We start from the raw sequence: 21,651 nt of genomic DNA, 5'->3' as shown, positions 1-21,651 counted from the left end.
CTACTTGTATAATCCATCTAAATACCTAAACATAATACCCAAAATTAAAAGAACAAGACACTAAGATACATTTTACAAAAAAGGTGTCACGCCGTGCTCACCTGGGGGCGGGACCTCGGTCCCGACGTCATCTCTTCCAGAGCTGCGGTCACTCCGGGGGTCCCGTAGGGTGCGCACGCGCAGCTCTCGTCCCCGGGCCTCCTCCTACATGTCACGTTTGCGCTTGCGCGCTCCTGTCAGTGCTGTATAGGGCTCGGTCCTCTCTATGGTAATGGAGGACCTGACCCGGAACCTGTAGTGGTCATGTGCTTTCTGGCTAGGTCCTGACCCGGAACCAGTAGTAGTCATGTGCTATATCAGACGACCTCCCCCTAGGGGAGGTGCCTGATTATTGTTGTGCTTCCTGGCTTGGTCTGCCTTGTCCCTGCCTGGCTGTGCGCTGTACTCAGGTCCTCTGCCTTGCACTCTGTTGTGCCTCTCGGCACACGCTCTGAATCTGCGCTCTGCTTTGTACTTGGTTGTGCCTCCTGGCACACGCTCTGACCCTGTGTTCTGTCTCGTACTCGGTTGTGCCTCCTGGCACATGCTCTGACACTGTACTCTGTCTCATACTCGGTTGTGCCTCCTGGCACACGCTCTTACCCTGTACTCTGTCTTATACTCAGTCGTGCCTCCTAGGCACACACTCTGATTCCGTGCTCTGTCATATACTCAGTTGTGCCTCCGGGCACACACTCTGATCCTGTACTCAGTCTCTTCCTCTGTTACACCTCCTGGCACACCTGCTGCCTGACTCAGTGCTCTGACGTGCTCCTTGCACGCTTCCTGCTTCACTCACACCCGGACGAACGAAGTCTCTGTATACCACGTGTTCCCAGGTCCACACTTTACATGTTCCTGCAGACACTCTCACCCACTCGTGTCTCCTGTGAGCCGGCCGCCTGGTTCCAGCAGTCGTGGTGCCTCACCCCCTGGGGCTTGCCCCTGACACTCCCTGTATAGGGGGTGGTCTTCACTAGGTCAGCTCGCCCTGGGAGGGTTGGTGTCACGACCCAGAGGGTCCACTCCAGGAGTCGTCATAGTATAATCAGGCCATGGACCCCGCTGGTGCCACCACCTCCATCCAAAAGGAACTGGTGTTCCTACGGGAGAGTCAGACCAGGATTATGGTCCTTTTGAAATCCATGGAGTCTCGTTTGTCGGCCATACAATCTGTTTCTGCCCAGTCCTCGGTCCTGCACCCGATGCCGCGCCTCGGCAAGCCACCCCGATATAGCGGGGACCCTAAGTTTTGTCGAGGATTTCTGAACCAATGCCGGTTACATTTTGAGCTTTTGCCGCAGCACTATCCCACTGAGCGTGCCCAAATTGCCTTTATTGTTTCACACTTAGAGGGGGAGGCATTAGCATGGGCGAACCCCCTCTGGGAGCGCAATGACCCACTCGTCTCTCGGCTTTCCACCTTTTTGGACACCTTCCGCAAGGTGTTCGACGAGCCGGGTCGGCTGGCCTCTATCACCGAGTCCCTCTTTAACCTCCATCAGGGTACGCTACCGGTAGGACAGTATGCCATCCGTTTTCGTACCTTGGCCTCCGAACTCGGTTGGAACAACGAGGCTCTCGTAGGGATCTTTTGGCGTGGCCTGTCCAGTCGGATCAAAGACGTACTGGCAGGTCGGGATACTCCCACCTCTTTAGAGGATCTGATCTCACTGGCGACACGCATCGACCTGCGGTTTCAGGAACGTGCCCGTGAATTAGCCAGAGAGAGGAGCTCCTCTCACCTCCTCCGTTCCTGCTCCAAGAAGCCGGGAAACTTCTCCGCCTAGGGTTGATAGGAGAGGCCTCCCTAGGTGTACGTGATTCCTCTCCCCCCCTGCTCGTGTCCATATTATTGAATCTCGGTGCCAAGCGTTATTCTGAGGAGGCTTTCCTGGATTCTGGCGCGGAGGGGAATTTTATCACACTCGAGGCGGTTAAAAAATACCGGATTCCTGTCAGATCCCTGGAGACTCCTCGGTCGATTGTTTCGGTCAATGGTACGTCCGTGCTGGAGTCCGTTACCCAGGCCACCGAAGAGATCGAGCTGCAGATCGGAGTCCTGCACCTGGAGAAGATCTCCTTCCTCGTCTTGTCCACCATGTCTCACGCACTTCTTCTAGGCCTCCCTTGGCTACGGACTCATGAACCAACCCTGGACTGGCGGTCGGGCGAGATACTCCGGTGGGGACCGTTCTGTCAGGAGAAGTGCCTGTTGCCCGTCCGTCTGATGAACTCTGCCGGTCCATCCCCGGCACCTACAGGTCTGCCGTCGGCTTACTGGTCCTTAGCAGATGTCTTCGACAAGAAGGAGGCCGAGACTCTGCCCCCCCATCGGCCATATGACTGTCCGATTGACCTCATTCCTGGTTCTACGCCACCCAGGGGTAGGATATACCCACTATCCCCTGCTGAGACCCAAGCTATGTCTGACTATATCCAGGAGAACCTTGCTAGAGGTTTCATCCGTAAGTCCTCCTCGCCCGCGGGAGCGGGATTTTTCTTTGTAAAAAAGAAGGACGGCTCCCTCCGTCCTTGCATAGACTACCGAGGCCTGAACAATATCACGGTCAAGAACAAGTACCCATTGCCATTGATCCCGGAGCTCTTTGACCGACTTAGAGGAGCTCGAATTTTCACCAAACTGGATCTTCGTGGGGCCTACAACTTGATCTGCATTCGTTCCGGGGATGAGTGGAAGACCGCCTTTAACACCAGAGACGGTCACTACGAGTACTTGGTCATGCCCTTCGGCCTCTGCAATGCCCCAGTGGTTTTCCAGGAGTTCGTGAATGACGTCTTCCGGGATATGCTGTACTCCTGCGTGGTAGTCTATCTGGATGACATCGTCGTTTTTTCTCCAGACCTCTCCGCCCACAGAAAGAACGTGCGTCAAGTCCTCCAGTGCCTGAGGGAGAACCGCCTTTATGCCAAGCTCGAGAAATGTGCCTTCGAGCAAACGTCCCTGCCATTCTTGGGGTACATTATCTCAGAATCAGGTCTATGCATGGATCCGGCAAAAGTGTCCGCCGTCCTCGATTGGCCACAGCCCCATGGGGTGAAGGCAATCCAACGCTTCCTTGGTTTTGCGAACTACTACCGACAGTTCGTTCCTCATTTTTCCTCGTTGGTTCGCCCCATCTCGTCCCTTATCTGCAAGGGAGCTAACCCAAAGGCTTGGCCCTCTGAGGCTGAAGAGGCCTTCCAGTCGTTGAAACAAGCCTTCGCCGCTGCTCCGGCGCTTCACCGACCTGTGGTTAGTAGACCTTTCACTCTCGAGGTAGACGCATCCTCTACTGGGGCTGGCGCAGTCCTTCTGCAGAAATCCTCTTCTGGACGTTTTGTCACCTGTGGCTTCTTTTCTAAAGTATTTTCCTCCACTGAGCAGAACTACTCCATTGGCGACAAAGAGCTATTGGCCATTAAGTTGGCCTTGGAGGAGTGGAGGTACTTACTGGAGGGTGCCATACATCCATTCAAGATCTTCACAGACCATAAGAACCTGGCGTACATCCAGTCCGCACAGAGGCTCAATCCTCGGCAAGCCAGGTGGTCCCTATTCTTCGCCCGCTTTGACTTTGAGCTACATTTTCGGCCCGGCGATAAGAACGTTAGAGCGGATGCGTTGTCAAGATCATTCCTGTCGTCTGATGCAGAGGAAGAACCCTCTCATATCATTGATTTATCCAAAGTAATTACTGTGGCTCCTGTCAAGTTAACCACGTTACCTCCGGGAAGAACCTTTGTGGCTGAGAATAACCGAAAACGAGTGCTAAATTGGGGACATTCGTCCAAGATTGCCGGCCACGTTAGTGTCAAAAAGACTTTGGACTTAATCTCTCGCCATTATTGGTGGCCTTCACTCTCCCAGGATGTTAAAGACTTTGTAGCATCTTGCCCGTCCTGTGCCCAGAACAAGATACCCAGACAACCACCCTCCGGTCTTCTGTTCCCGCTTCCCATTCCGTCGGCTCCATGGCAGCACATAGCCATGGATTTCATTACTGATCTGCCTTGTTCTTCCGGTTGTACTGTGGTCTTGGTGGTTGTAGACCGATTTTCAAAGATGGCTCACTTCATTCCTCTTCCCGGACTACCCTCTGCTCCTGACTTGGCGAAGATCTTCATTTCCCATATCTTCAGGATTCACGGCTTCCCCCAGCACATCGTGTCGGATAGAGGGGTCCAATTCACCTCCCGGTTCTGGAGAGCTCTATGCGGACTCATGAAAGTGTCATTGGATTTCTCTTCCGCCTATCACCCCCAAACCAATGGGCAGGTGGAACGTACCAACCAGATCCTTACATCCTATCTCCGGCATTTTTCTAATGCTCATCAGAATGACTGGGTCGGTCTACTTCCTTGGGCTGAGTTTGCCTACAATAATCACTCCAGTGAATCATCTACCAAGTCTCTTTTCTTCATCGTCTTTGGACAGCATCTCAATGTGCCTCTACCGGTACTTCCTGTCTCGGGGGTACCTGCTGCCGATTCTCAGTCTGTGGAGTTCTCCAGGGTATGGCAGGAGACCAAAACCGCTCTCGAGAAAGCACGGGAAAGAATGAAATTACACGCTGACAAGAGGCGCCTGGACGTTCCTCCATTTCTCCCTGGTGACAAGGTGTGGCTCTCCACCAAATACGTCCGCCTTAAGGTACCATCTTACAAACTGGGTCCCCGTTACATAGGTCCTTTTGAGGTCCTCAGGCGGATTAATGATGTTGCTTACAAATTGAAGCTGCCTCCTTCACTCCGTATTCCCAATTCCTTCCATGTGTCTCTCCTAAAACCTGTGGTTCTTAACCGATTTCATCCTTCTCCAGGCCGCACACCCCAGCCTGTTGGCTTGGGGGATGAGTTTGAGGTGAATGACATTTTGGCCATGAAGAAGGTAAGAGGGAGAACCATGTTCCTGGTCGATTGGAAGGGTTTTGGCCCCGAGGAGAGGTCATGGGAACCCAGGGAGAATATCCACGCACCCCTGATTTTGTCTAAGTTCCTCTCCAGTTTTAGAAAGAGGGGGCGTAAAGGGGGGGGTACTGTCACGCCGTGCTCACCTGGGGGCGGGACTTCGGTCCCGACGTCATCTCTTCCGGAGCTGCGGTCACTCCGGGGGTCCCGTAGGGTGCGCACGCGCAGCTCTCGTCCCCGGGCCTCCTCCTACATGTCACGTTTGCGCTTGCGCGCTCCTGTCAGTGCTGTATAGGGCTCGATCCTCTCTATGGTAATGGAGGACCTGACCCGGAACCTGTAGTGGTCATGTGCTTTCTGGCTAGGTCCTGACCCGGAACCAGTAGTAGTCATGTGCTATATCAGACGACCTCCCCCTAGGGGAGGTGCCTGATTATTGTTGTGCTTCCTGGCTTGGTCTGCCTTGTCCCTGCCTGGCTGTGCGCTGTACTCAGGTCCTCTGCCTTGCACTCTGTTGTGCCTCTCGGCACACGCTCTGAATCTGCGCTCTGCTTTGTACTTGGTTGTGCCTCCTGGCACACGCTCTGACCCTGTGTTCTGTCTCGTACTCGGTTGTGCCTCCTGGCACATGCTCTGACACTGTACTCTGTCTCATACTCGGTTGTGCCTCCTGGCACACGCTCTTACCCTGTACTCTGTCTTATACTCAGTCGTGCCTCCTAGGCACACACTCTGATTCCGTGCTCTGTCTTATACTCAGTTGTGCCTCCGGGCACACACTCTGGTCCTGTACTCAGTCTCTTCCTCTGTTACACCTCCTGGCACACCTGCTGCCTGACTCAGTGCTCTGACGTGCTCCTTGCACGCTTCCTGCTTCACTCACACCCGGACGAACGAAGTCTCTGTATACCACGTGTTCCCGTGTCCACACTTTACATGTTCCTGCAGACACTCTCACCCACTCGTGTCTCCTGTGAGCCGGCCGCCTGGTTCCAGCAGTCGTGGTGCCTCACCCCCTGGGGCTTGCCCCTGACACTCCCTGTATAGGGGGTGGTCTTCACTAGGTCAGCTCGCCCTGGGAGGGTTGGTGTCACGACCCAGAGGGTCCACTCCAGGAGTCGTCATAAAAGGTAATGGTAACCATCTCTATGGGAGATTTGTAAACTGTCACCCACTTGCCTGCTGTTGTATTCATCCTCGGGATTTTATCTGCGACAATCTGCAGGTAAAATCCACAGCATTTCCGTTGAATTAAATTTGTCTCAGCATGTCACTATAGGGCGATGCACTGCAAGGATTCTTTACGGCATGCTGCAAAATGAATCCTTTCTAAGGGAATGATCGGGGATGGCTTTAAGGGGTGGGAAAGTGGACTCTGTGATTGTGTTTTAGCAAACTAACACAATATCAGGGAAGCATTATGTGAAAGTATTACTTATACGGCACTATTGTCCCGGCACTATAAGGCCGTATTTTGTGGCTGACATTGCAAGAAAATCTGCCAAAAAGTAATAGATGATGGGGGACCTACTTTTCTTTTCAAAGTCGCTCCGGTGCCACACACACTTCTACATTAGAAGGTGAGCGCCACTGATGCCGTCCATTCGGCAGGTGCCTCCCAGGAGGCGCGCTTGATTCCTGCCAGCGAGTGTTGTGCACATGTCCTACTCTTATGAATAGTACGTACAGGTGCGTGATACCTGCCGGCCATACACGTGTCCTGGTAATCACCTGTTCAGAAGATGTCATCAGTGCGTTTCACCCCCTAATGTGGCCACATGGTGGCTCGGCGGTTGGCGCTCTCGCAATGAAGTTCTAGGGTTTTGGTTTCAAATCTGACAATGATCTCAGTCATGGAGTTTTCATGTTTTCTCCATGTTCATACTGGTTTTACCACACACGAAAAACATGTGGTATACCAAGAGAAAACTGGAAAGGTTTTCTTCGCATTCTGTATTAAGCACCTTTTTATGATGCATCACTTTCTGGTGGCCTCATCCTGAAACCAAAAGTAGATGAAGTTCTGTGACTCTTCTCAATTACTGTTTACCAGAGGAGGTCATAGTCAAGCTTGCAAAGGGTTAATCTGCTAAAGAAAGAATCAGCTGCGTGTAAAGGATTAGGCAGGGGTAACACTACCGTAGAATACTGAGAGTGAGTTCTATGCGAGAAAACATCACACAGCACTCGGACCAGTGTTAATCTATGGGTCAGTTCACATCACCAGGTTTTTTTCTCCAGCGTATTCTACGTGCGTGTAAAATCACAGCATGCTGCAATTGGCACCGAAACTCGGCCAAGACTCGCCAATGCAAGCCTATGGGTGCGAGAAAAAAAATCCCTCAGCACTCGGATCATGCGAGTGCTGTCCGATTTTTAAGCACCGGTGTCCTTTGGAAAGCCGGCAATTCATGTGCCGCATAGAGTAATATTACAGAGTGACAGGTTAGGATAGAATAGATATATACACATAGAATAGGGGAACACATAGATATATAGGGGTCAGTGACACACACACACACACACACACACACACACACACACACACACACATCAGCCATATCCTCCTTCTTCTCCTCTCGCTTCCTCAAGCTCAATGTGGACAAATCTGAACTCATCATCTTTCCTCCATCTCACAGATCTTTCTTATCTGACCTATTTATCACAATTAATGACATCACACTTTCCCCAGTACCGGAAGTCCGCTGCCTCGGAGTAACCCTTGACTCTGCCCTGTCCTTCAAACCGCACATCCAAGCTCTCTCCACCTCCTGTCGCCTCCAGCTCAAAAATATTTCCAGAATCCGTCCTTTCCTCAACTCTCAATCTACTAAAATACTTGTGCACGCCATCATCATCTCCCACCTCGACTACTGCAACATCCTTTTCTGTGGTCTCCCTGCTAACACCCTTGCACCTCTCCAGTCCATCCTTAACTCTGCTGCCCGACTAATTCATCTCTCTCCTCGCTACTCCTCCACTTCTCCCCTCTGCAAATCTCTTCACTGGCTCCCATTCCCTCAGCGTATCCAGTTCAAATTACTAATACTGACCTACAAGGCCATCTATACCCTGTCTCCTCCATATGTCTCTGAACTAATCTCCCGATACCTTCCCTCACGTAATCTACGGTCATCCCAAGACCTCCTTCTCTCCTCCACACTTATTCGCTCCTCACCCAACCGCCTCCAAGACTTCTCCCGAATATCCCCCATCCTCTGGAATTCTTTGCCCCAACATGTCTGACTATCAACCACATTCGGATCCTTCAGACGGAACCTGAAAACCCACCTCTTCAAGAAAGCCTGCAGCCTGCAATGACCCCACTACCTCCTCACCACTACTGGAGATATCACGTACACCAACACCGGAACTGCTGCAACCCACCAACCTACTGCCTCCTTCCCCACCATCCTGTAGCATGTAAGCCCGAAAGGGCAGGGTCCTCTCCCCTCTGTATCAGTCTGTCATTGTAACTTGGTTTACTGTAAGTTATATCTTTAATTTCTATGTAACCCCTTCTTATGTACAGCACCCTGGAATCAATGGTGCCATATAAATAAATAATAAATATATATATATATATATATATATAATTACATAGATAGAGGAATAGCCAGTAATTCATCTTCCGTGTTTTATAAAATTACTGCAGGAGCCGATAGGAAGGAAGAGATGGATTACATACAATTATTAATACAAATGGAATAGGTAGATACATAGATGTCAGTGACAAATACAATTAGTACAATGTGTGTGCAAATTACTGGACATGTATTTAATTAATAAAAGATTATTTTTTGGAAAAAAATTGGCATGGGCTCCCATGCAATTTTCGCAACCAGCAGAGGGAAAGCCGACAGCTGGGGGCAGATGTTTATAGCCTGGGAAGGGGGTAATACCCATGGAGCTTCCCAGTCTATTAATATCAGCTCACAGCTGTATAATTAGCCTTGGATACTGCCCCCCCAGGCTAAAAACATCAGCGCCAATTCTGGCACTTAACTTCACTCTTCCCACTTGCCCTGTAGCGATGGCAAGTGGGGTGATAGTTGTGGGGTTGGTGTCACCTTTGTATTGTCAGGTGACATCAAGCCAAGAGTTTAGATGTAAGAATAGGGACACAACAGAGAGCCTTATCGTCAGCCTCCCTTTCTTAGTCTATGTTCACATGTTGCATTTTTGCTGCGTTTTTTAACGCAAATTTTAAACTGCTTTTTACAGTAAAAGCTACAGCTATGAGATTTCAAAAATGTCATACACACATTGTTTGTTTTTTTTCCCTGACTGAATTGGAAAACTGCTGTGTTTTTTAAATCTTCAGCATGTCACTTCTTTCAGCATTTTTTTCACCCATAGAAAGCAATGAGTAAGCGCAAAAACTGAGCAAAAAAAACACAGGTATCAGGTTTTGCTGCATTTTTGGTGCAAAAACCTCAGGAAGTTGCATCTTTTTTTAAGCACTAAACTTTATCATCATGCACAAGAGACAAATGGAGCTGATAAAAATGCAGCAAAACCATGATTTTTGTAAGCTTCTTTTTCTTGCAGAAAAACACGCAGCAAAAACGTAACGTGTGTGAACATAGCCTTAAAGGGCCAGAGGTTTCATTTCCAAATTTGACAGGATTTTTTTTTTTTTTTTAGTTTTTCTAGTTATTAATATTTCAGAAAGGTTTTATACTTTTGCTTGAAGCATAGTAGGTGGTAAGTTTTCGTTAAGGGGTTTGTTTTTTGAATGTTAACCCCTTCACTATCTTTTATGAACGTGTTCGTCAGAAGTAGCATTCCTGCCATTGATGAGGACTTGCATGCCGAGCCCACATCTTCTCTAGCACTTTATGGCTGATTTAATCTGCCATCATATGCCTCTAGCAGCCACGGGTGAAGTGGTGCTGGAGCAATGCTATGCATAGCACAGGCAGTTGGACGATCGAAGCTTCAAGTATCTCAAGGGAATTGTTAAATTCAGCAAAAAAAAAAAAAAAAAAGTTTTTTAAAAATATGAAAGAAACAAACAAAAAAAAAACTACTGTAGTTCAAATCATCCCCCTTTTGCCCCCACTAAAAATACTTGGTTTCGCTGTGTTCAGAAGAGCCCGATCTATCAAAATATAAAATAAATTAATTTGACTGGTAATCATCGTAATGATAAAAAAGTGAAAATTCCAGAATTAAGTTTTTTGGCCGCCGCAACATTGCAGTAAAAAGGTGATCGAAACATCGTTTCAGGAGGGAAAAAATGAGCCTGATCCCGAAAAATGAAAACGTTACGTGTCTCAAAAAATGGAGAGAAAAATATATATATATTTTTTTTTACAAATTTCTTTTCACCACCTAAATAAAAAAAAAAAAAAAAAAGAACTATACATGTTTGGTATCTGCGTACTCGTACTGCCATACAGAATCATATTTTCAGGTCAGTTATACCATATTGTAAATATGGTAAATAAAAATTTTTTAAAAAAATGTGGCATTGCACTTTTTTTTGCAATTTCAACGCACTTTGATTTCTTTCCCCACTTTTCCAGTACACTATATGGTCTCATTCAAAAGCACAACTCATCCAACAAGAAACAAGCCCTCATACGGCTCTATGACCGGAAAAATAAAAAACATTATGGCTCTTAGAAGGAGGGGAGTAAAAAAACGAAATAAAAAAACAGAAAATTGCCCGGTAGTGAAGGGGTTAATAGAAAAAGTTGTCATGTCGCCATCATTGATCAGCACCCTAAATATGGTTGTGGCCATGCCTGGTATTGCAGGTTCTGGCAGCTTTATCTGATACCTGGGACTCATTGGTTAGCAGAGATATGTGCTGGCAAAATCATGTGGCTGTGAATGGTAAATAGTGAAAGGGGAGAAATTAATAATAATGTCCTAAAAAAACTATAATATTAAAGGAGATTTTTTTTCCTAACCATTCTCATACTCTGGGAACGCTTCCTATAAGCGAAGTGCAGAGTTCCCACCTCCCGTTCACCTGGTTGAGGCTTTCGGTAAAGGTGTCGTCATAATCTTGTCTTTTTTCCTGCAATGAGCCTGATAAATGACGGTATAGCAGATGTTTAAAGACCATGAAATAAGGATAAGTGAGAAGATTACAGACCAGGAGAAAAAACACATGAAATTCAGAGGCATTAAAAGTGACTTGTCAGATCTCCTATGTGAGAGCAACCTAGGATAAAAGAGTGGATACTGACATTGAGAAAAACAGACAGACCCTACCAACACTTAGAGAAAACCGGAGAATCTTGCTTGACCCACCGACAAATAGAAAAATCCAATGGGTCCTGCTTTTTCTGCCCACTCATAGAGAGAGTCTGTGAGTCCTGCTTCCCCCCATCCACTCATAGAGAAAGCCTGTGAGTCCTGTTCCCCCGCACACTCATAGGGAAAGCATGTGAGTCCTGCTTCCCCCGCCCACTCATAGGGAAAGTCTGTGAGTCTTTCCCACACCCACTCAGAGAGAGTCAGTGAGTCCTGCTTCCCCCGTCCACTCATAGAGAAAGCATGTGAGTCCTGCTTCCCCTGCCTACTCATAGGGAAAGTCTGTGAGTCCTTCCCACACCCACTCATAGAGAAAGCATGTGAGTCCTGCTTCCCCCACCCACTCATAGGGAAAGTCTGTGAGTCCTTCCCACACCCACTCAGAGAGAGAACCTGTGAGTCCTGCTTCCCCGTCCACTCATAGCGAAAGCATGTGAGTCCTGCTTCCCCTGCCCACTCATAGGAAAAGTCTGTGATTCCTTCCCACACCCACTCATAGAGAGAGCCTGTGAGTCTTGCTTCTTCCACCCACTCATAGAGAAAGCCAGTGACTCCTACTTCCCCTCCCCATGTCTAAAGAAAGCCTGTGAGTCCTGTTTCCACTGCCCACTCATAGAGAAAGCTTATCATTCCTGCCTCTCCCCACCCATACATAGAAAAAGCCTGTGTGTCCTTCTACCATTACATACATAAAGAATAAAGTTGGAGAAAAACAGGACTAATTTAAAAACTTTTAAACAAAAATACTGACTTAAAATCTAGAAATCTCAATATTTTGAAGTTCAGCGTTTCCTCCTTTGTCCGGTACTGCTCAGGTGTCAGAGTAATAACTGTTACATTTCCGCTAGTCACTTACTAGTCATGGCCACGCGAGCCCTGTATCAAGTTGTACTGTGGCCCCATAGTTACTTATTACCACTAAACAGATGTTAAAAAAATAATCCAACATGGGGCACACGAGAGCTTTCTGGAAAGAACCAGACTGGAACCACGAGTACTAAACATTGCTATGATTTTATCTCCTTGCAGATATGAAGTATATCTGGATCATCCTCGGAGTGGCGCTTTTCCTTCTGACCATAATTCTAGTTGTGATATGCATTAAAACGTCGCTGTTGAAGCGCTTCGGTGCGTATGTTGTTGTATATCACTCTTTGGTCTAAGCTTATGTTGAGTTTCCATTTATATGCAAATTAGACATGCAAGTGCACTGGCGGCGGTGTCAGTATCAGTGCGCTTGCAGTCCTTTGATGATCTTTGCTTTTCCCCATTTCGCATCATTCTCCACTTTTTTGACAGTGGAGCTAGAGGTTCTGCTGCCCAATGTCACCTCAGCTCCTCACTGTTAGTCATAAAGCAGAGAGCGGCGCTAAGTGGCATAAAGTGAAGACTGCAAGTGCACTGATACTGATTCACCACAAATGTACTTGCAGTTGTGGGTTTCTCTTTATTTCTCCCTTTTCAGGTACACTCACTTCATGCAACAGAGTCTCTGTCTCCACTGTTAATCAAGAGCCAGGAGGTAGCACCGAATGGGGAGAAGCGAAAAGTAGCTAGGGACTGCAAGTACACTGACAATGATGCACCCACCAGTGCACTTACACTCGGCTCCTTTTCATATCTCTTTTTTCAGTGTTGAATTTTGTTTCTTGATTGACAGTGAAGACTCGAGCTTACATCAATGCAGCGGAGTCTCTGTCTCCACTGTCAATCAAATGGGGAGAAACAAAGAGAAGCCGAGGACTGCAAGTGCACTGATACTGATACAACTACTGGCATTTGAATAAAATTGGAGTTTTTGGCACAAGATTTCACCCTGCCCCATCCTGCCCCACCTCTAGTTTCCTAATGCAATTCTGAGTGGCAGGTTCCCTTTAACACCTATCAACAGGACAAATGATGAGTGTATGATTACTGGGGGTCTGGCCAATGAAATCTCTACTAATCCAGATAATAGGAAGTCAATGTACCCTGTGCGAATAAAATCGTTACTGAGCATGTGCGACCACTACAGACTATAACTCCTTTAGGCACTTCATGGACAGTTGATGGTCGCACATGCTCAGTAACACTTTAGTCACACGGGACTTTAGGACCTTCATTCTCTGGATTGGTGGACTTCTCAGTAGTCGGACCCTCAATGATAAAACATTTATCCTCCGTCTTGGGAAGGGATAACCCATCTCCATCTTTCGCAGCTCGTAAGTCTAGTTTTGGCTCCTACAGAATAGTGACGAGGAATCTGATGGCCACAACCCCCGATATGCTCAGGAATGACCCCCCACACCCTCTTATTCTAAATTTGTCTAATTTGTGATCCTTGGGTTCATGAGACAATTGCACATATTGGGACTGTTTCTTAATGTTTCAGCTTTGATATTTTTATGTTTCATTGGATGTTCTCTTTTTTACTGTTTTTCAGGTCGCATGATTAAAAACAAGGTGAGATTCTATCCTCGGTGATACTTATGATAAATCATTTCTGGATTTTCATAAATACAGAATTCTCCTAGTATATTGGTGGTTAGGAGTCTAAGTGTTGGACTGAGTTGCCAAGGGCCCACCAGTAACCAGCTCCAGGGTCCGAATTTTCAGCTATATGAAAATGTGACATTTTCCACAATCACAAATTTATATAAACGAGGTAGATTATTACGTGAATAAATTGCCGATTCAGGTCTGTACATAGTGATTCTAGTATATTGTGCCAAGTACTGCTTATATAAGAGGGTGGTGGCCCACCGGAGGATTCTCCTCTTCTCCTGTGGGCCAGTCCAAGCCAACTATAGGGGATGCAGAGGTATCACTAACACATAGGTCCTGATGCTTCAGGGGACCCAAATGCCCCTCTGTGAGGAGCTTCAGGTCACATCTCTAGTTTACAGCTTTTCTTATCAGTGGATTATAAGGTTTCTTTTTAAGGATATAAACCCGAAAAAAGATATTCAAAAATATCGACTATTTTAAAAACGCCACCAGAAAATATTCTATACAATAAAATATTAATTTCAGACAAAAATGATGTGAATAAGAATTTTTATTTAATTTTTGACCATTAAAAAACATAAAAAACATACATGACATAAATGTGTGCAGGGGTACACAAAGAAACCAAGCAGCTGAGAGAAAGGGTATACCCCTTTTGAGAAAGCATTCAACGCGAAACGCGCGTCAGGGGGTCACAGGAGAGCTCACTGGTGTACTGGTGATTATGGGTAAGCGATATTCACTTTGATACAGATGGATACATTGATTTGTTTACTATTCCGGACAATGTTATTTATATTTGCTCATACCTTTTTGATGGATTTTTGTCTAGGATTTACTCTGCTGTTATGCATATTGTATAACCCCTGATCTCAGTACCACCATGTGTACCCCTGTGTTGGCCGTGGTATTCCTCTTTTCCTCTTCATTGCTATAAGCCTTTATATTGGTTTTTACATAATTTCAAAATTATTTGAACTAATAAAATACAAAAATCTTCTTAGGCTGGTTTCACATTTGCGCTTTATAGTGCAGCGACAGCCTGCGCACGGCCGCCGCTAAGCCCCGCCCCCTGCCGGCTCCCTGCCCGCCCCATCCGGTCATCGCTGCCTACTAGCGCACATGGGTGCTTGCGATCTGCGCACCCTATCTTTAGCATAGGGTGCGCAGATCATGCGCTGGCCGTGCGCTAGCAGGATTTTGCCGTGCGCGGCGCACTTTTGAAGGTGCACTGTGCACGCCGAAATGCAACATGCTGCGTTCGGCGCACACGGGCGCACCTTCAAAAGTGCGCAGCGCACGGCAAAATCCTAGCGCACGGCCAGCGCACGATCTGCGCACCCTATGCTAAAGATAGGGTGCGCAGATTGCAAGCGCCCATGTGCGCTAGTAGGAGGCGATGACCGGATGGGGCGGGCAGGGAGCAGGGAAGGGGGCGGGGCTTAGCGGCGGCCGTGCGCAGGCCGTCACTGCGCTATAAAGCGCAAATGTGAAACCCGCCTTAGTGGATGGTGTTTCTTTGCTCCGTTTTTCTCGTGTTAATCCTTCCATTGGGAGCATTTCCATTTTTTTTATTTTTGTTGGTAGGCATTATGCCTTTGTCTTGGGGGTGAAGTTATTTCTTCAACATTTATTACAATTGCTTTATGCTTATTTTGACTTTTTTTTGTTTTCATCCTTTCTAAGGATGTAGGAAAGTTGAGTTTTTCATTTGGTTATTGCTGAGGATGGGGGTCTCATGTGTCATCTATGAACACCATACAGCCTCCCAGCTGTCATAGGGCACCCATACACTTCTTTGGGGCCATGTAGTATGTACAAAGGTATTTTCTGTTCTTTTACATATAAATCTGTATCACCAGACGCTGTTTTACGGACCCATGATAGAGGGCAATTTTTCCACATACATTGCACGTCATAAGCGAATCCTTCTATTGCCCCATAGAACAGCCTGGACTGTTCAGTAGTATGCTGCCATGCTTTATTAGCAGGTTCAGAGTCGTGCCGACGTGTCTGTGCGACAACTGTGGACTGCCGCGGTCCTTCACTGTGCTGATTGATGGGGGTCCCTAAAGCCAGATCCCCTCTAGTCAAACATTTATTTGGATTTCATTCCAAGTAGTAACTTTTCAGAGTTTACCCTTATATTTAATTTCACCTTATGCTGAAACCTTTTTCTTTTCTTAATTTACAGAGATCTTCAGAATCGGTCCCTCAGACGGAGACTGCAGGTAAGTCAATGGCAGCACTCGCCTGAGTAGTGTCCATTATGAGTGGGTGATGAGAGTGTTATAGGTACATTTATAATACCCCTAAAGGGGTTTAGGGAATTACACCTAATATACCTGGTGGTTTGGACTGTTTCAGGGGTTAATAGTGGGGTCCAGAGCTGAAAACTGCCCGTATAAATTACGTTTATTTTATTAGCTCTATGTTCTGAAACCGCTCCAAACCCAAGTCTCCTTTCAATCAAATGTGATGAAATGCTCATGTCTGCCACTAGGGGGGCTCACTTCATAGAGTTTATACAACATTAAGCTCCCTCCAGTGGTGGAGGTAGGAGTAAAATCATATTAAAGGGAATCAGCCCCCGAGACATATATGACCTATTAATATGGGCATACAGGTGGTAGAAATGTTACACTAGTCCTACCTGTATGCCTCATATTAACGGTCTTGTTGTTGTGAAATGTTATATTCTTTCCTTATGCTAATGATTTCTTCCATTCTCCGTGGCGTGCGATGCCTGGAAGAAATCCCTGTCTCCTCTCCTCATTACAATACTACCCCCTCCCATCAGCATCAGTTATGCCCCCGGAATCCCGCGCCTGCACCCTGCACTCCCTCAGAAATACATACCTCATCCTCCCTTCTATGAGCTCTGCATTCAGGGATCTTCTGCACAGGCACCGGCGAGTCACTGTGACCTTCAGTGTGCGCGCCAATAAGATGCTCTCCCCACTTCCTCTCTGCATAGTCATAGCTAGGAACCATGTGTACAAGGTGATGACTGTGCAGGGAGGAAATGGGGAGAGCACCTTATGGGCGTGCACACCGGAGGTCACTGGAGCGGAAGTCTCCTCCTCCTGTGCAGAAGATTCCTGGATGCAGTGCCCATAGAAGAAAAGGAGGAAGTACGTATTGTGGAGGGAGTGCAGGGAGCAGGCGCAGGATTCCGGGGCCAGAACTGACGCTGATGGGAGGGGGAGGTAGTATTGTAATGAGGAGAGGACGCAGGAATTTCTTACAGTACCGTCACCGCCTGCCCCGGTGCCTGGAAGAAATCATTAGTATAAGGAAAGAATATAACATTCCTGAATAACAACACCATTAATATGAGGCATACAGGTAGGACTAGTGTAACATTTCTATCACCTGTATGCCCATATTAATAGGCCATATACGTCCCGGGGAAGGGGGGGACAGATTCTGTTTAATCCATGGTTCCTCCTGAATGGTTTGGATGTGATGGCCATATATTAGGAAACCCAATCTTTGGAACACTCAATTGCAGGGTTATTGTTATATAGTCTTCTACTTATGAATTGACAAGTTGTTTTTTTTTGCAGTGGGTATTCAGGTGGTTGGCAGTGCAAATGGTGGGCCAGCATTCCCTCTTTTGAATGGTCGACCAAACACAATGCCCCAACAGGAGCAAGGAAAAGCTTTGGGTTACCCCATTCAGGAAACTGATGCCTCTCAAAGTGGGGTAATTACTCTGTTATGCAAGTGAGTGGCGCAGTGTCTGATCCATGATCCACCATCTTCTACGTAGTCCATAAATCCTCTGGGATACAGACTGTGGGATTACATATCACCTTAGGTTGGAATGTAATATATGAGACCTTCTTATTACTGGACTTGACTGGTCTACACTCCTAAATCCAACGTCATGGGCAAGTAGCGTAATTGGATATATGGCCTGTTTACGTGGCAAATCCACAGATTGTGAAATACTGTTCCATTGTATATTGGGGTCTTCAGGGTTCTCAGACTACTCAGGACATCATTTGTAATGTAAACCCTATTGCATAAGACGGGTCTTGACTGATTTTTGTAAATCGAGCCAAAAAAGTGGAAACCCCAAGACTTTGAACATTGGCATTATGAGCCACTAGTGGGAGGTCACTACAACTCCCCGTATAACTCACTGCACAATTTTGGAGGTGCTGAAGATCTGCTGGTTGCCAGCCATTTAACGGTGGATCTCACATTGTTGTCCGTGATAGTTTGTATGATGTTCGTTTCGAAGACACGTTATGGATTCTTTGCAGATATTTCCATCCCTCTGTCATGATCGTCCGTAGAAGATATCCTTTTTATCAGTTTGATCTTCTACCACTTTCTTGAAGACATATTAACGATATATCACCTATCCTGAGCACATGTCCTCCAAGGCTGAGGAGCTTCTCTGGTCCATCGTTGGCCAGTCATTGTCTGGACTGATGTCTCGGAAGTTAGAGCCAAGGCTCCGGAGGATGCATCGACTTTGGGAATAGTTTAAAAAAATGTTTACTAGATCAACCAAGCCTGAAGACGTGCTCTGAGACAGGCTGCTTGGGCTTCCCCAGACTGATGAGCAACAGTGGTGGATCTCCAAGACATGTCATTTATTGCACCAGCTGGTCCTAATAGGCAAACCAGGGTCTGCCTAAAAGCGATGCTTTTCTTTTCTCTTTATGGAAAGTCAATTTGATGCAAATGAATATCTGCATTGACCCAACGTGGGAAAGTCTCTTCAGATTAGTATTAGTCAAAGACAAAACATTTAAAGGGTTTTAGTCATCTAAAAAATGTATGTCCCCATCATGGGCGATGGAGAGGTTGTGGTGCTTGCACGTCTCTGTCCAACCTTTGAATTGGAGTCCAGAAGATTTCTGAGGCCACTTCTGCATTCCTGTCGGCACATGACCGGGTTTTGTTCTTGAGATTGATGAAGGTCTCCAAAAAAGTGCTATCTTAATATTTTGGAGATTTTAAAAGGGTTGTCCACTAACCGAACAAGCAATAGTTCCCCTTATCAAATAAAAACACTGTACACTCTCCTTCCGTACAGGCGCTGTTCCACCGATGTTTGTGTTGGGTTCCCTGGGCTGGTGCCACATTGTTATGCTACGTGAGCCCTGCAGTCAATCATCCGCCACTAGTGGCTGCTACGCTCTCACACCTTCGGATGAACCATGGACAAAGAGAAGTAGCAAAAGTGATTGCAGGGCTCACATAGCATAAAAACCCAGGGGAAACCTGGCACCGACACCGCTGGAACAGCGCCGGTACGGGAGGTGTGTTTTCAGTGTTACTGTTTTATAAAAGGGGTACTTTCTTTAAAAATGGGTTGTCCAGGTAGTGGACCACTTCTTTAAGGTATATCTTGTCCCAAATATTACGTCTCCTTTATGGACCAATAGTGTGAATCATGTCCAGCTTTCCATTGGTAATAACCAGAGGTGTAATATGGGCCCCAATACAAAATCTGTAAAAAGCCCCCATCTTATATAGAGTATTCGTATTACAAGGTTCCTCATATGGGACAGAGGGACTTTTGGGGCTCTCTCAGGCACCAGGGTCCGGGTGCCACCTCATCCTCTGCTTCCTGTATCTACACCCCTGGTCATAAATAATCATATCCCTCCTTGCTGCTTTCCTTTTTACTTTATCATGAAAAATAAAAACAAAAATGGCCACGGGTCTATTACTGGCCCTGTGGATCACTTGATTTTTTTTTTTAATTTTTTTATGCTTGATGAGCCATCTCCTCTATCCCTAGTCATCAATATAAGGGTCTTTGAGGGACACTGTAAGTAGAAGTCCACCCAAAAATTCAGATTAGAGTTTTGGGCGTTCTGTACCGGTCTAAATGGCATTAAAGGGGTGTTCCGTACATTTTTCTAAAGTGGCCAGAGGGAAGGGATGGTTGTAAAACATCCAGTGATCTCTACCAGATCTTTGAGTGATGATGTCCTGTCCATACAGTCACGAGACCACTGATCGGCTGCAGGGTAAGTGGAATGATGGGTGGGGTGTCTTCAAGTCACGCTCATCAGCCTCTTGCCCCTGCGGTCAATCAGTGGTCAGTTGAGTGTATGGACGGGTTGTCATCACTTCTGGTCCCAGCGGAGACCGCAGGGGCAGCGGCACTGGAGCAGCAGGGATTCGGGGACGTCAGCAGTTCTTCTTTATTTTACAACCACCCCTTTACCCTGACCAGTTTGTAAAAAAGTAAAAACCCCTTCAAAGGGGGACAATAATTCAGATGCCCATCCTTATGATCGGCCATTAATGTTCGTTCGGTGGAGGACGGTCGAGCCTCTTTGTAAATCATTAGACCCCTACTGATGATGATGTAGAGGATAAACGTTCAATATAATAGTCCCGAAGAACCATTTTAAAGGGTTTCCTGACACATAATAAATTATTATCCTCACTGTAGATCAGAACCCGTCACAAATCTGAGACCCCGCAAACAATGAAGATGTTGGGGGCTCACCGGAGCAGCGTTGCCCCTAGACGGGATTCAGGAGACGGACCCTCACCGATCAAATACTAATATCCAATGTTATAGGGGTTGTCCAGCTTTGAGGACTTTTTTCTTTCCTGAATGAATGTATTTGGGGCTAAAAATCATTTTTGTGATTGGGTTTCATTATAAACGTTGCACCGTTTAGCTTTTACAAGCTTTCCGTTTCCCGGCACATTGATCATTGATGTGGTCTGTGGTTACAAATCAGCTGAGAGGAGATCGGAAAGAGACATAAGAGTCGCAATCACTCCTGTCAGACCGTCAGAGAGAGCTCGATGATGGATTCTCAGTTAACTCATTCTGCAGCCAGCAATAGACCGTAGGTAGTTTAGGCTATAGAAGGCGAACGGTACTAAATTTTTACCAGCACCCAATTGCAAATGTGATTTTTAGCCCCAATTACATGTATTTAAGTAAAAAAAATGTACAAAACGATCAGATTCTACTTTTGTATGTTCTACGTGTAAACTGTGACTATATCATTTTGCTGTAAGCCACCATCCTTTCTTTTGCATAAGTTAAATAAATATGAACAACTTTTTGATCACTTTTGTTGTTGTTTTGTCCATCTGGTTTGTGATTACCTTAGTGTTTGACTCTGATTTATATATCACAGTCAGCCACCAGGTAGCGCACTCCAAAAAAAGCACAACCTTTTACGAGTACTATCTGGCCAGGTGTGGCCTCTACTGGGCACACGTAATATCACCACATTGATGCTTCCCTCTCATCACTGATTGGCAGCTTTCTGCCTATGCACAGTGTACATAGAAAGCTGTCAATCAGTGGTGTGGGCGATGGTTAAACAGGGCTCAGCATTCAGAAGAGAACTGCTAGATTTGCAGCATAGAAAACTGTGATTTTATCCAAACTGCAGCAAGCAGCCCAGTAAGTGATACGACACTGGAATCAGGGTCTCTGCCCCTACATTATGCTGCTCTCAGATGGGAAGGCAAACCTTGAGAGTTGCTTGTACAATACACTGCACCACTTTATTATTGCAGTCTAAAAAGAAAAATTACAATTGTAAAATTAGCAATCTCCTATGAAGTCTTCATGGGAGGACTAACATTTCCTTCAGTAGACCCCTGGCTAAGATGACAACACCAATAGTTCCATGCTCCTTCCCCCCTTAGACCACCTGTCAAAGGCCTTTTACTGAGCCATATCAGATCACCTGCTTTGCACTGATGAGGGGCAAACACCCCAAAACATGTGTCTCCAAATGGAGTGTCTAGTTTGGCATATTATCCTAAGGCTGCTTTTACACTTGCCGTGTTTTTGCGGCCCCAATAGATTTCTATGGGGCTGCAAAAACGGCCCGCAAGAATACATTGGAGCGCTGTGTCCCGTATGGCTGTGAGGACCGTGTATACGGCCTTGAAAAAATATCGAGCTTGCTCGATATTTCTCACCAATCAAGG

The 21,651-nt window shown here is 46.6% G+C and overlaps 1 protein-coding gene across 1 annotated transcript in view; it reads left to right on the top strand.

Moving 5' to 3' along the window:
* The window catches only part of LTBR (lymphotoxin beta receptor), an 81,504-nt gene extending 60,730 nt beyond the window's left edge, over positions 1-20,774 (top strand). The window contains exons 5-8 of the mRNA XM_073552936.1: positions 12,250-12,348; positions 13,643-13,662; positions 15,902-15,938; positions 17,277-20,774. Coding sequence (XP_073409037.1) covers positions 12,250-12,348; positions 13,643-13,662; positions 15,902-15,938; positions 17,277-17,440 — 320 coding nt within the window. The 3' untranslated portion in view covers positions 17,441-20,774. The remainder of the gene's footprint in view (positions 1-12,249; positions 12,349-13,642; positions 13,663-15,901; positions 15,939-17,276) is intronic.
* The last annotated feature ends 877 nt before the right edge of the window (positions 20,775-21,651 follow it).

Source organism: Dendrobates tinctorius, unplaced genomic scaffold, assembly GCF_039654945.1.
Source record: "Dendrobates tinctorius isolate UK_male_01 unplaced genomic scaffold, ASM3965494v1 ptg000196l, whole genome shotgun sequence".
In the NCBI taxonomy this organism is placed as follows: domain Eukaryota; kingdom Metazoa; phylum Chordata; class Amphibia; order Anura; family Dendrobatidae; genus Dendrobates; species Dendrobates tinctorius.
This window is presented reverse-complemented; position numbering and strand designations above follow the sequence as displayed.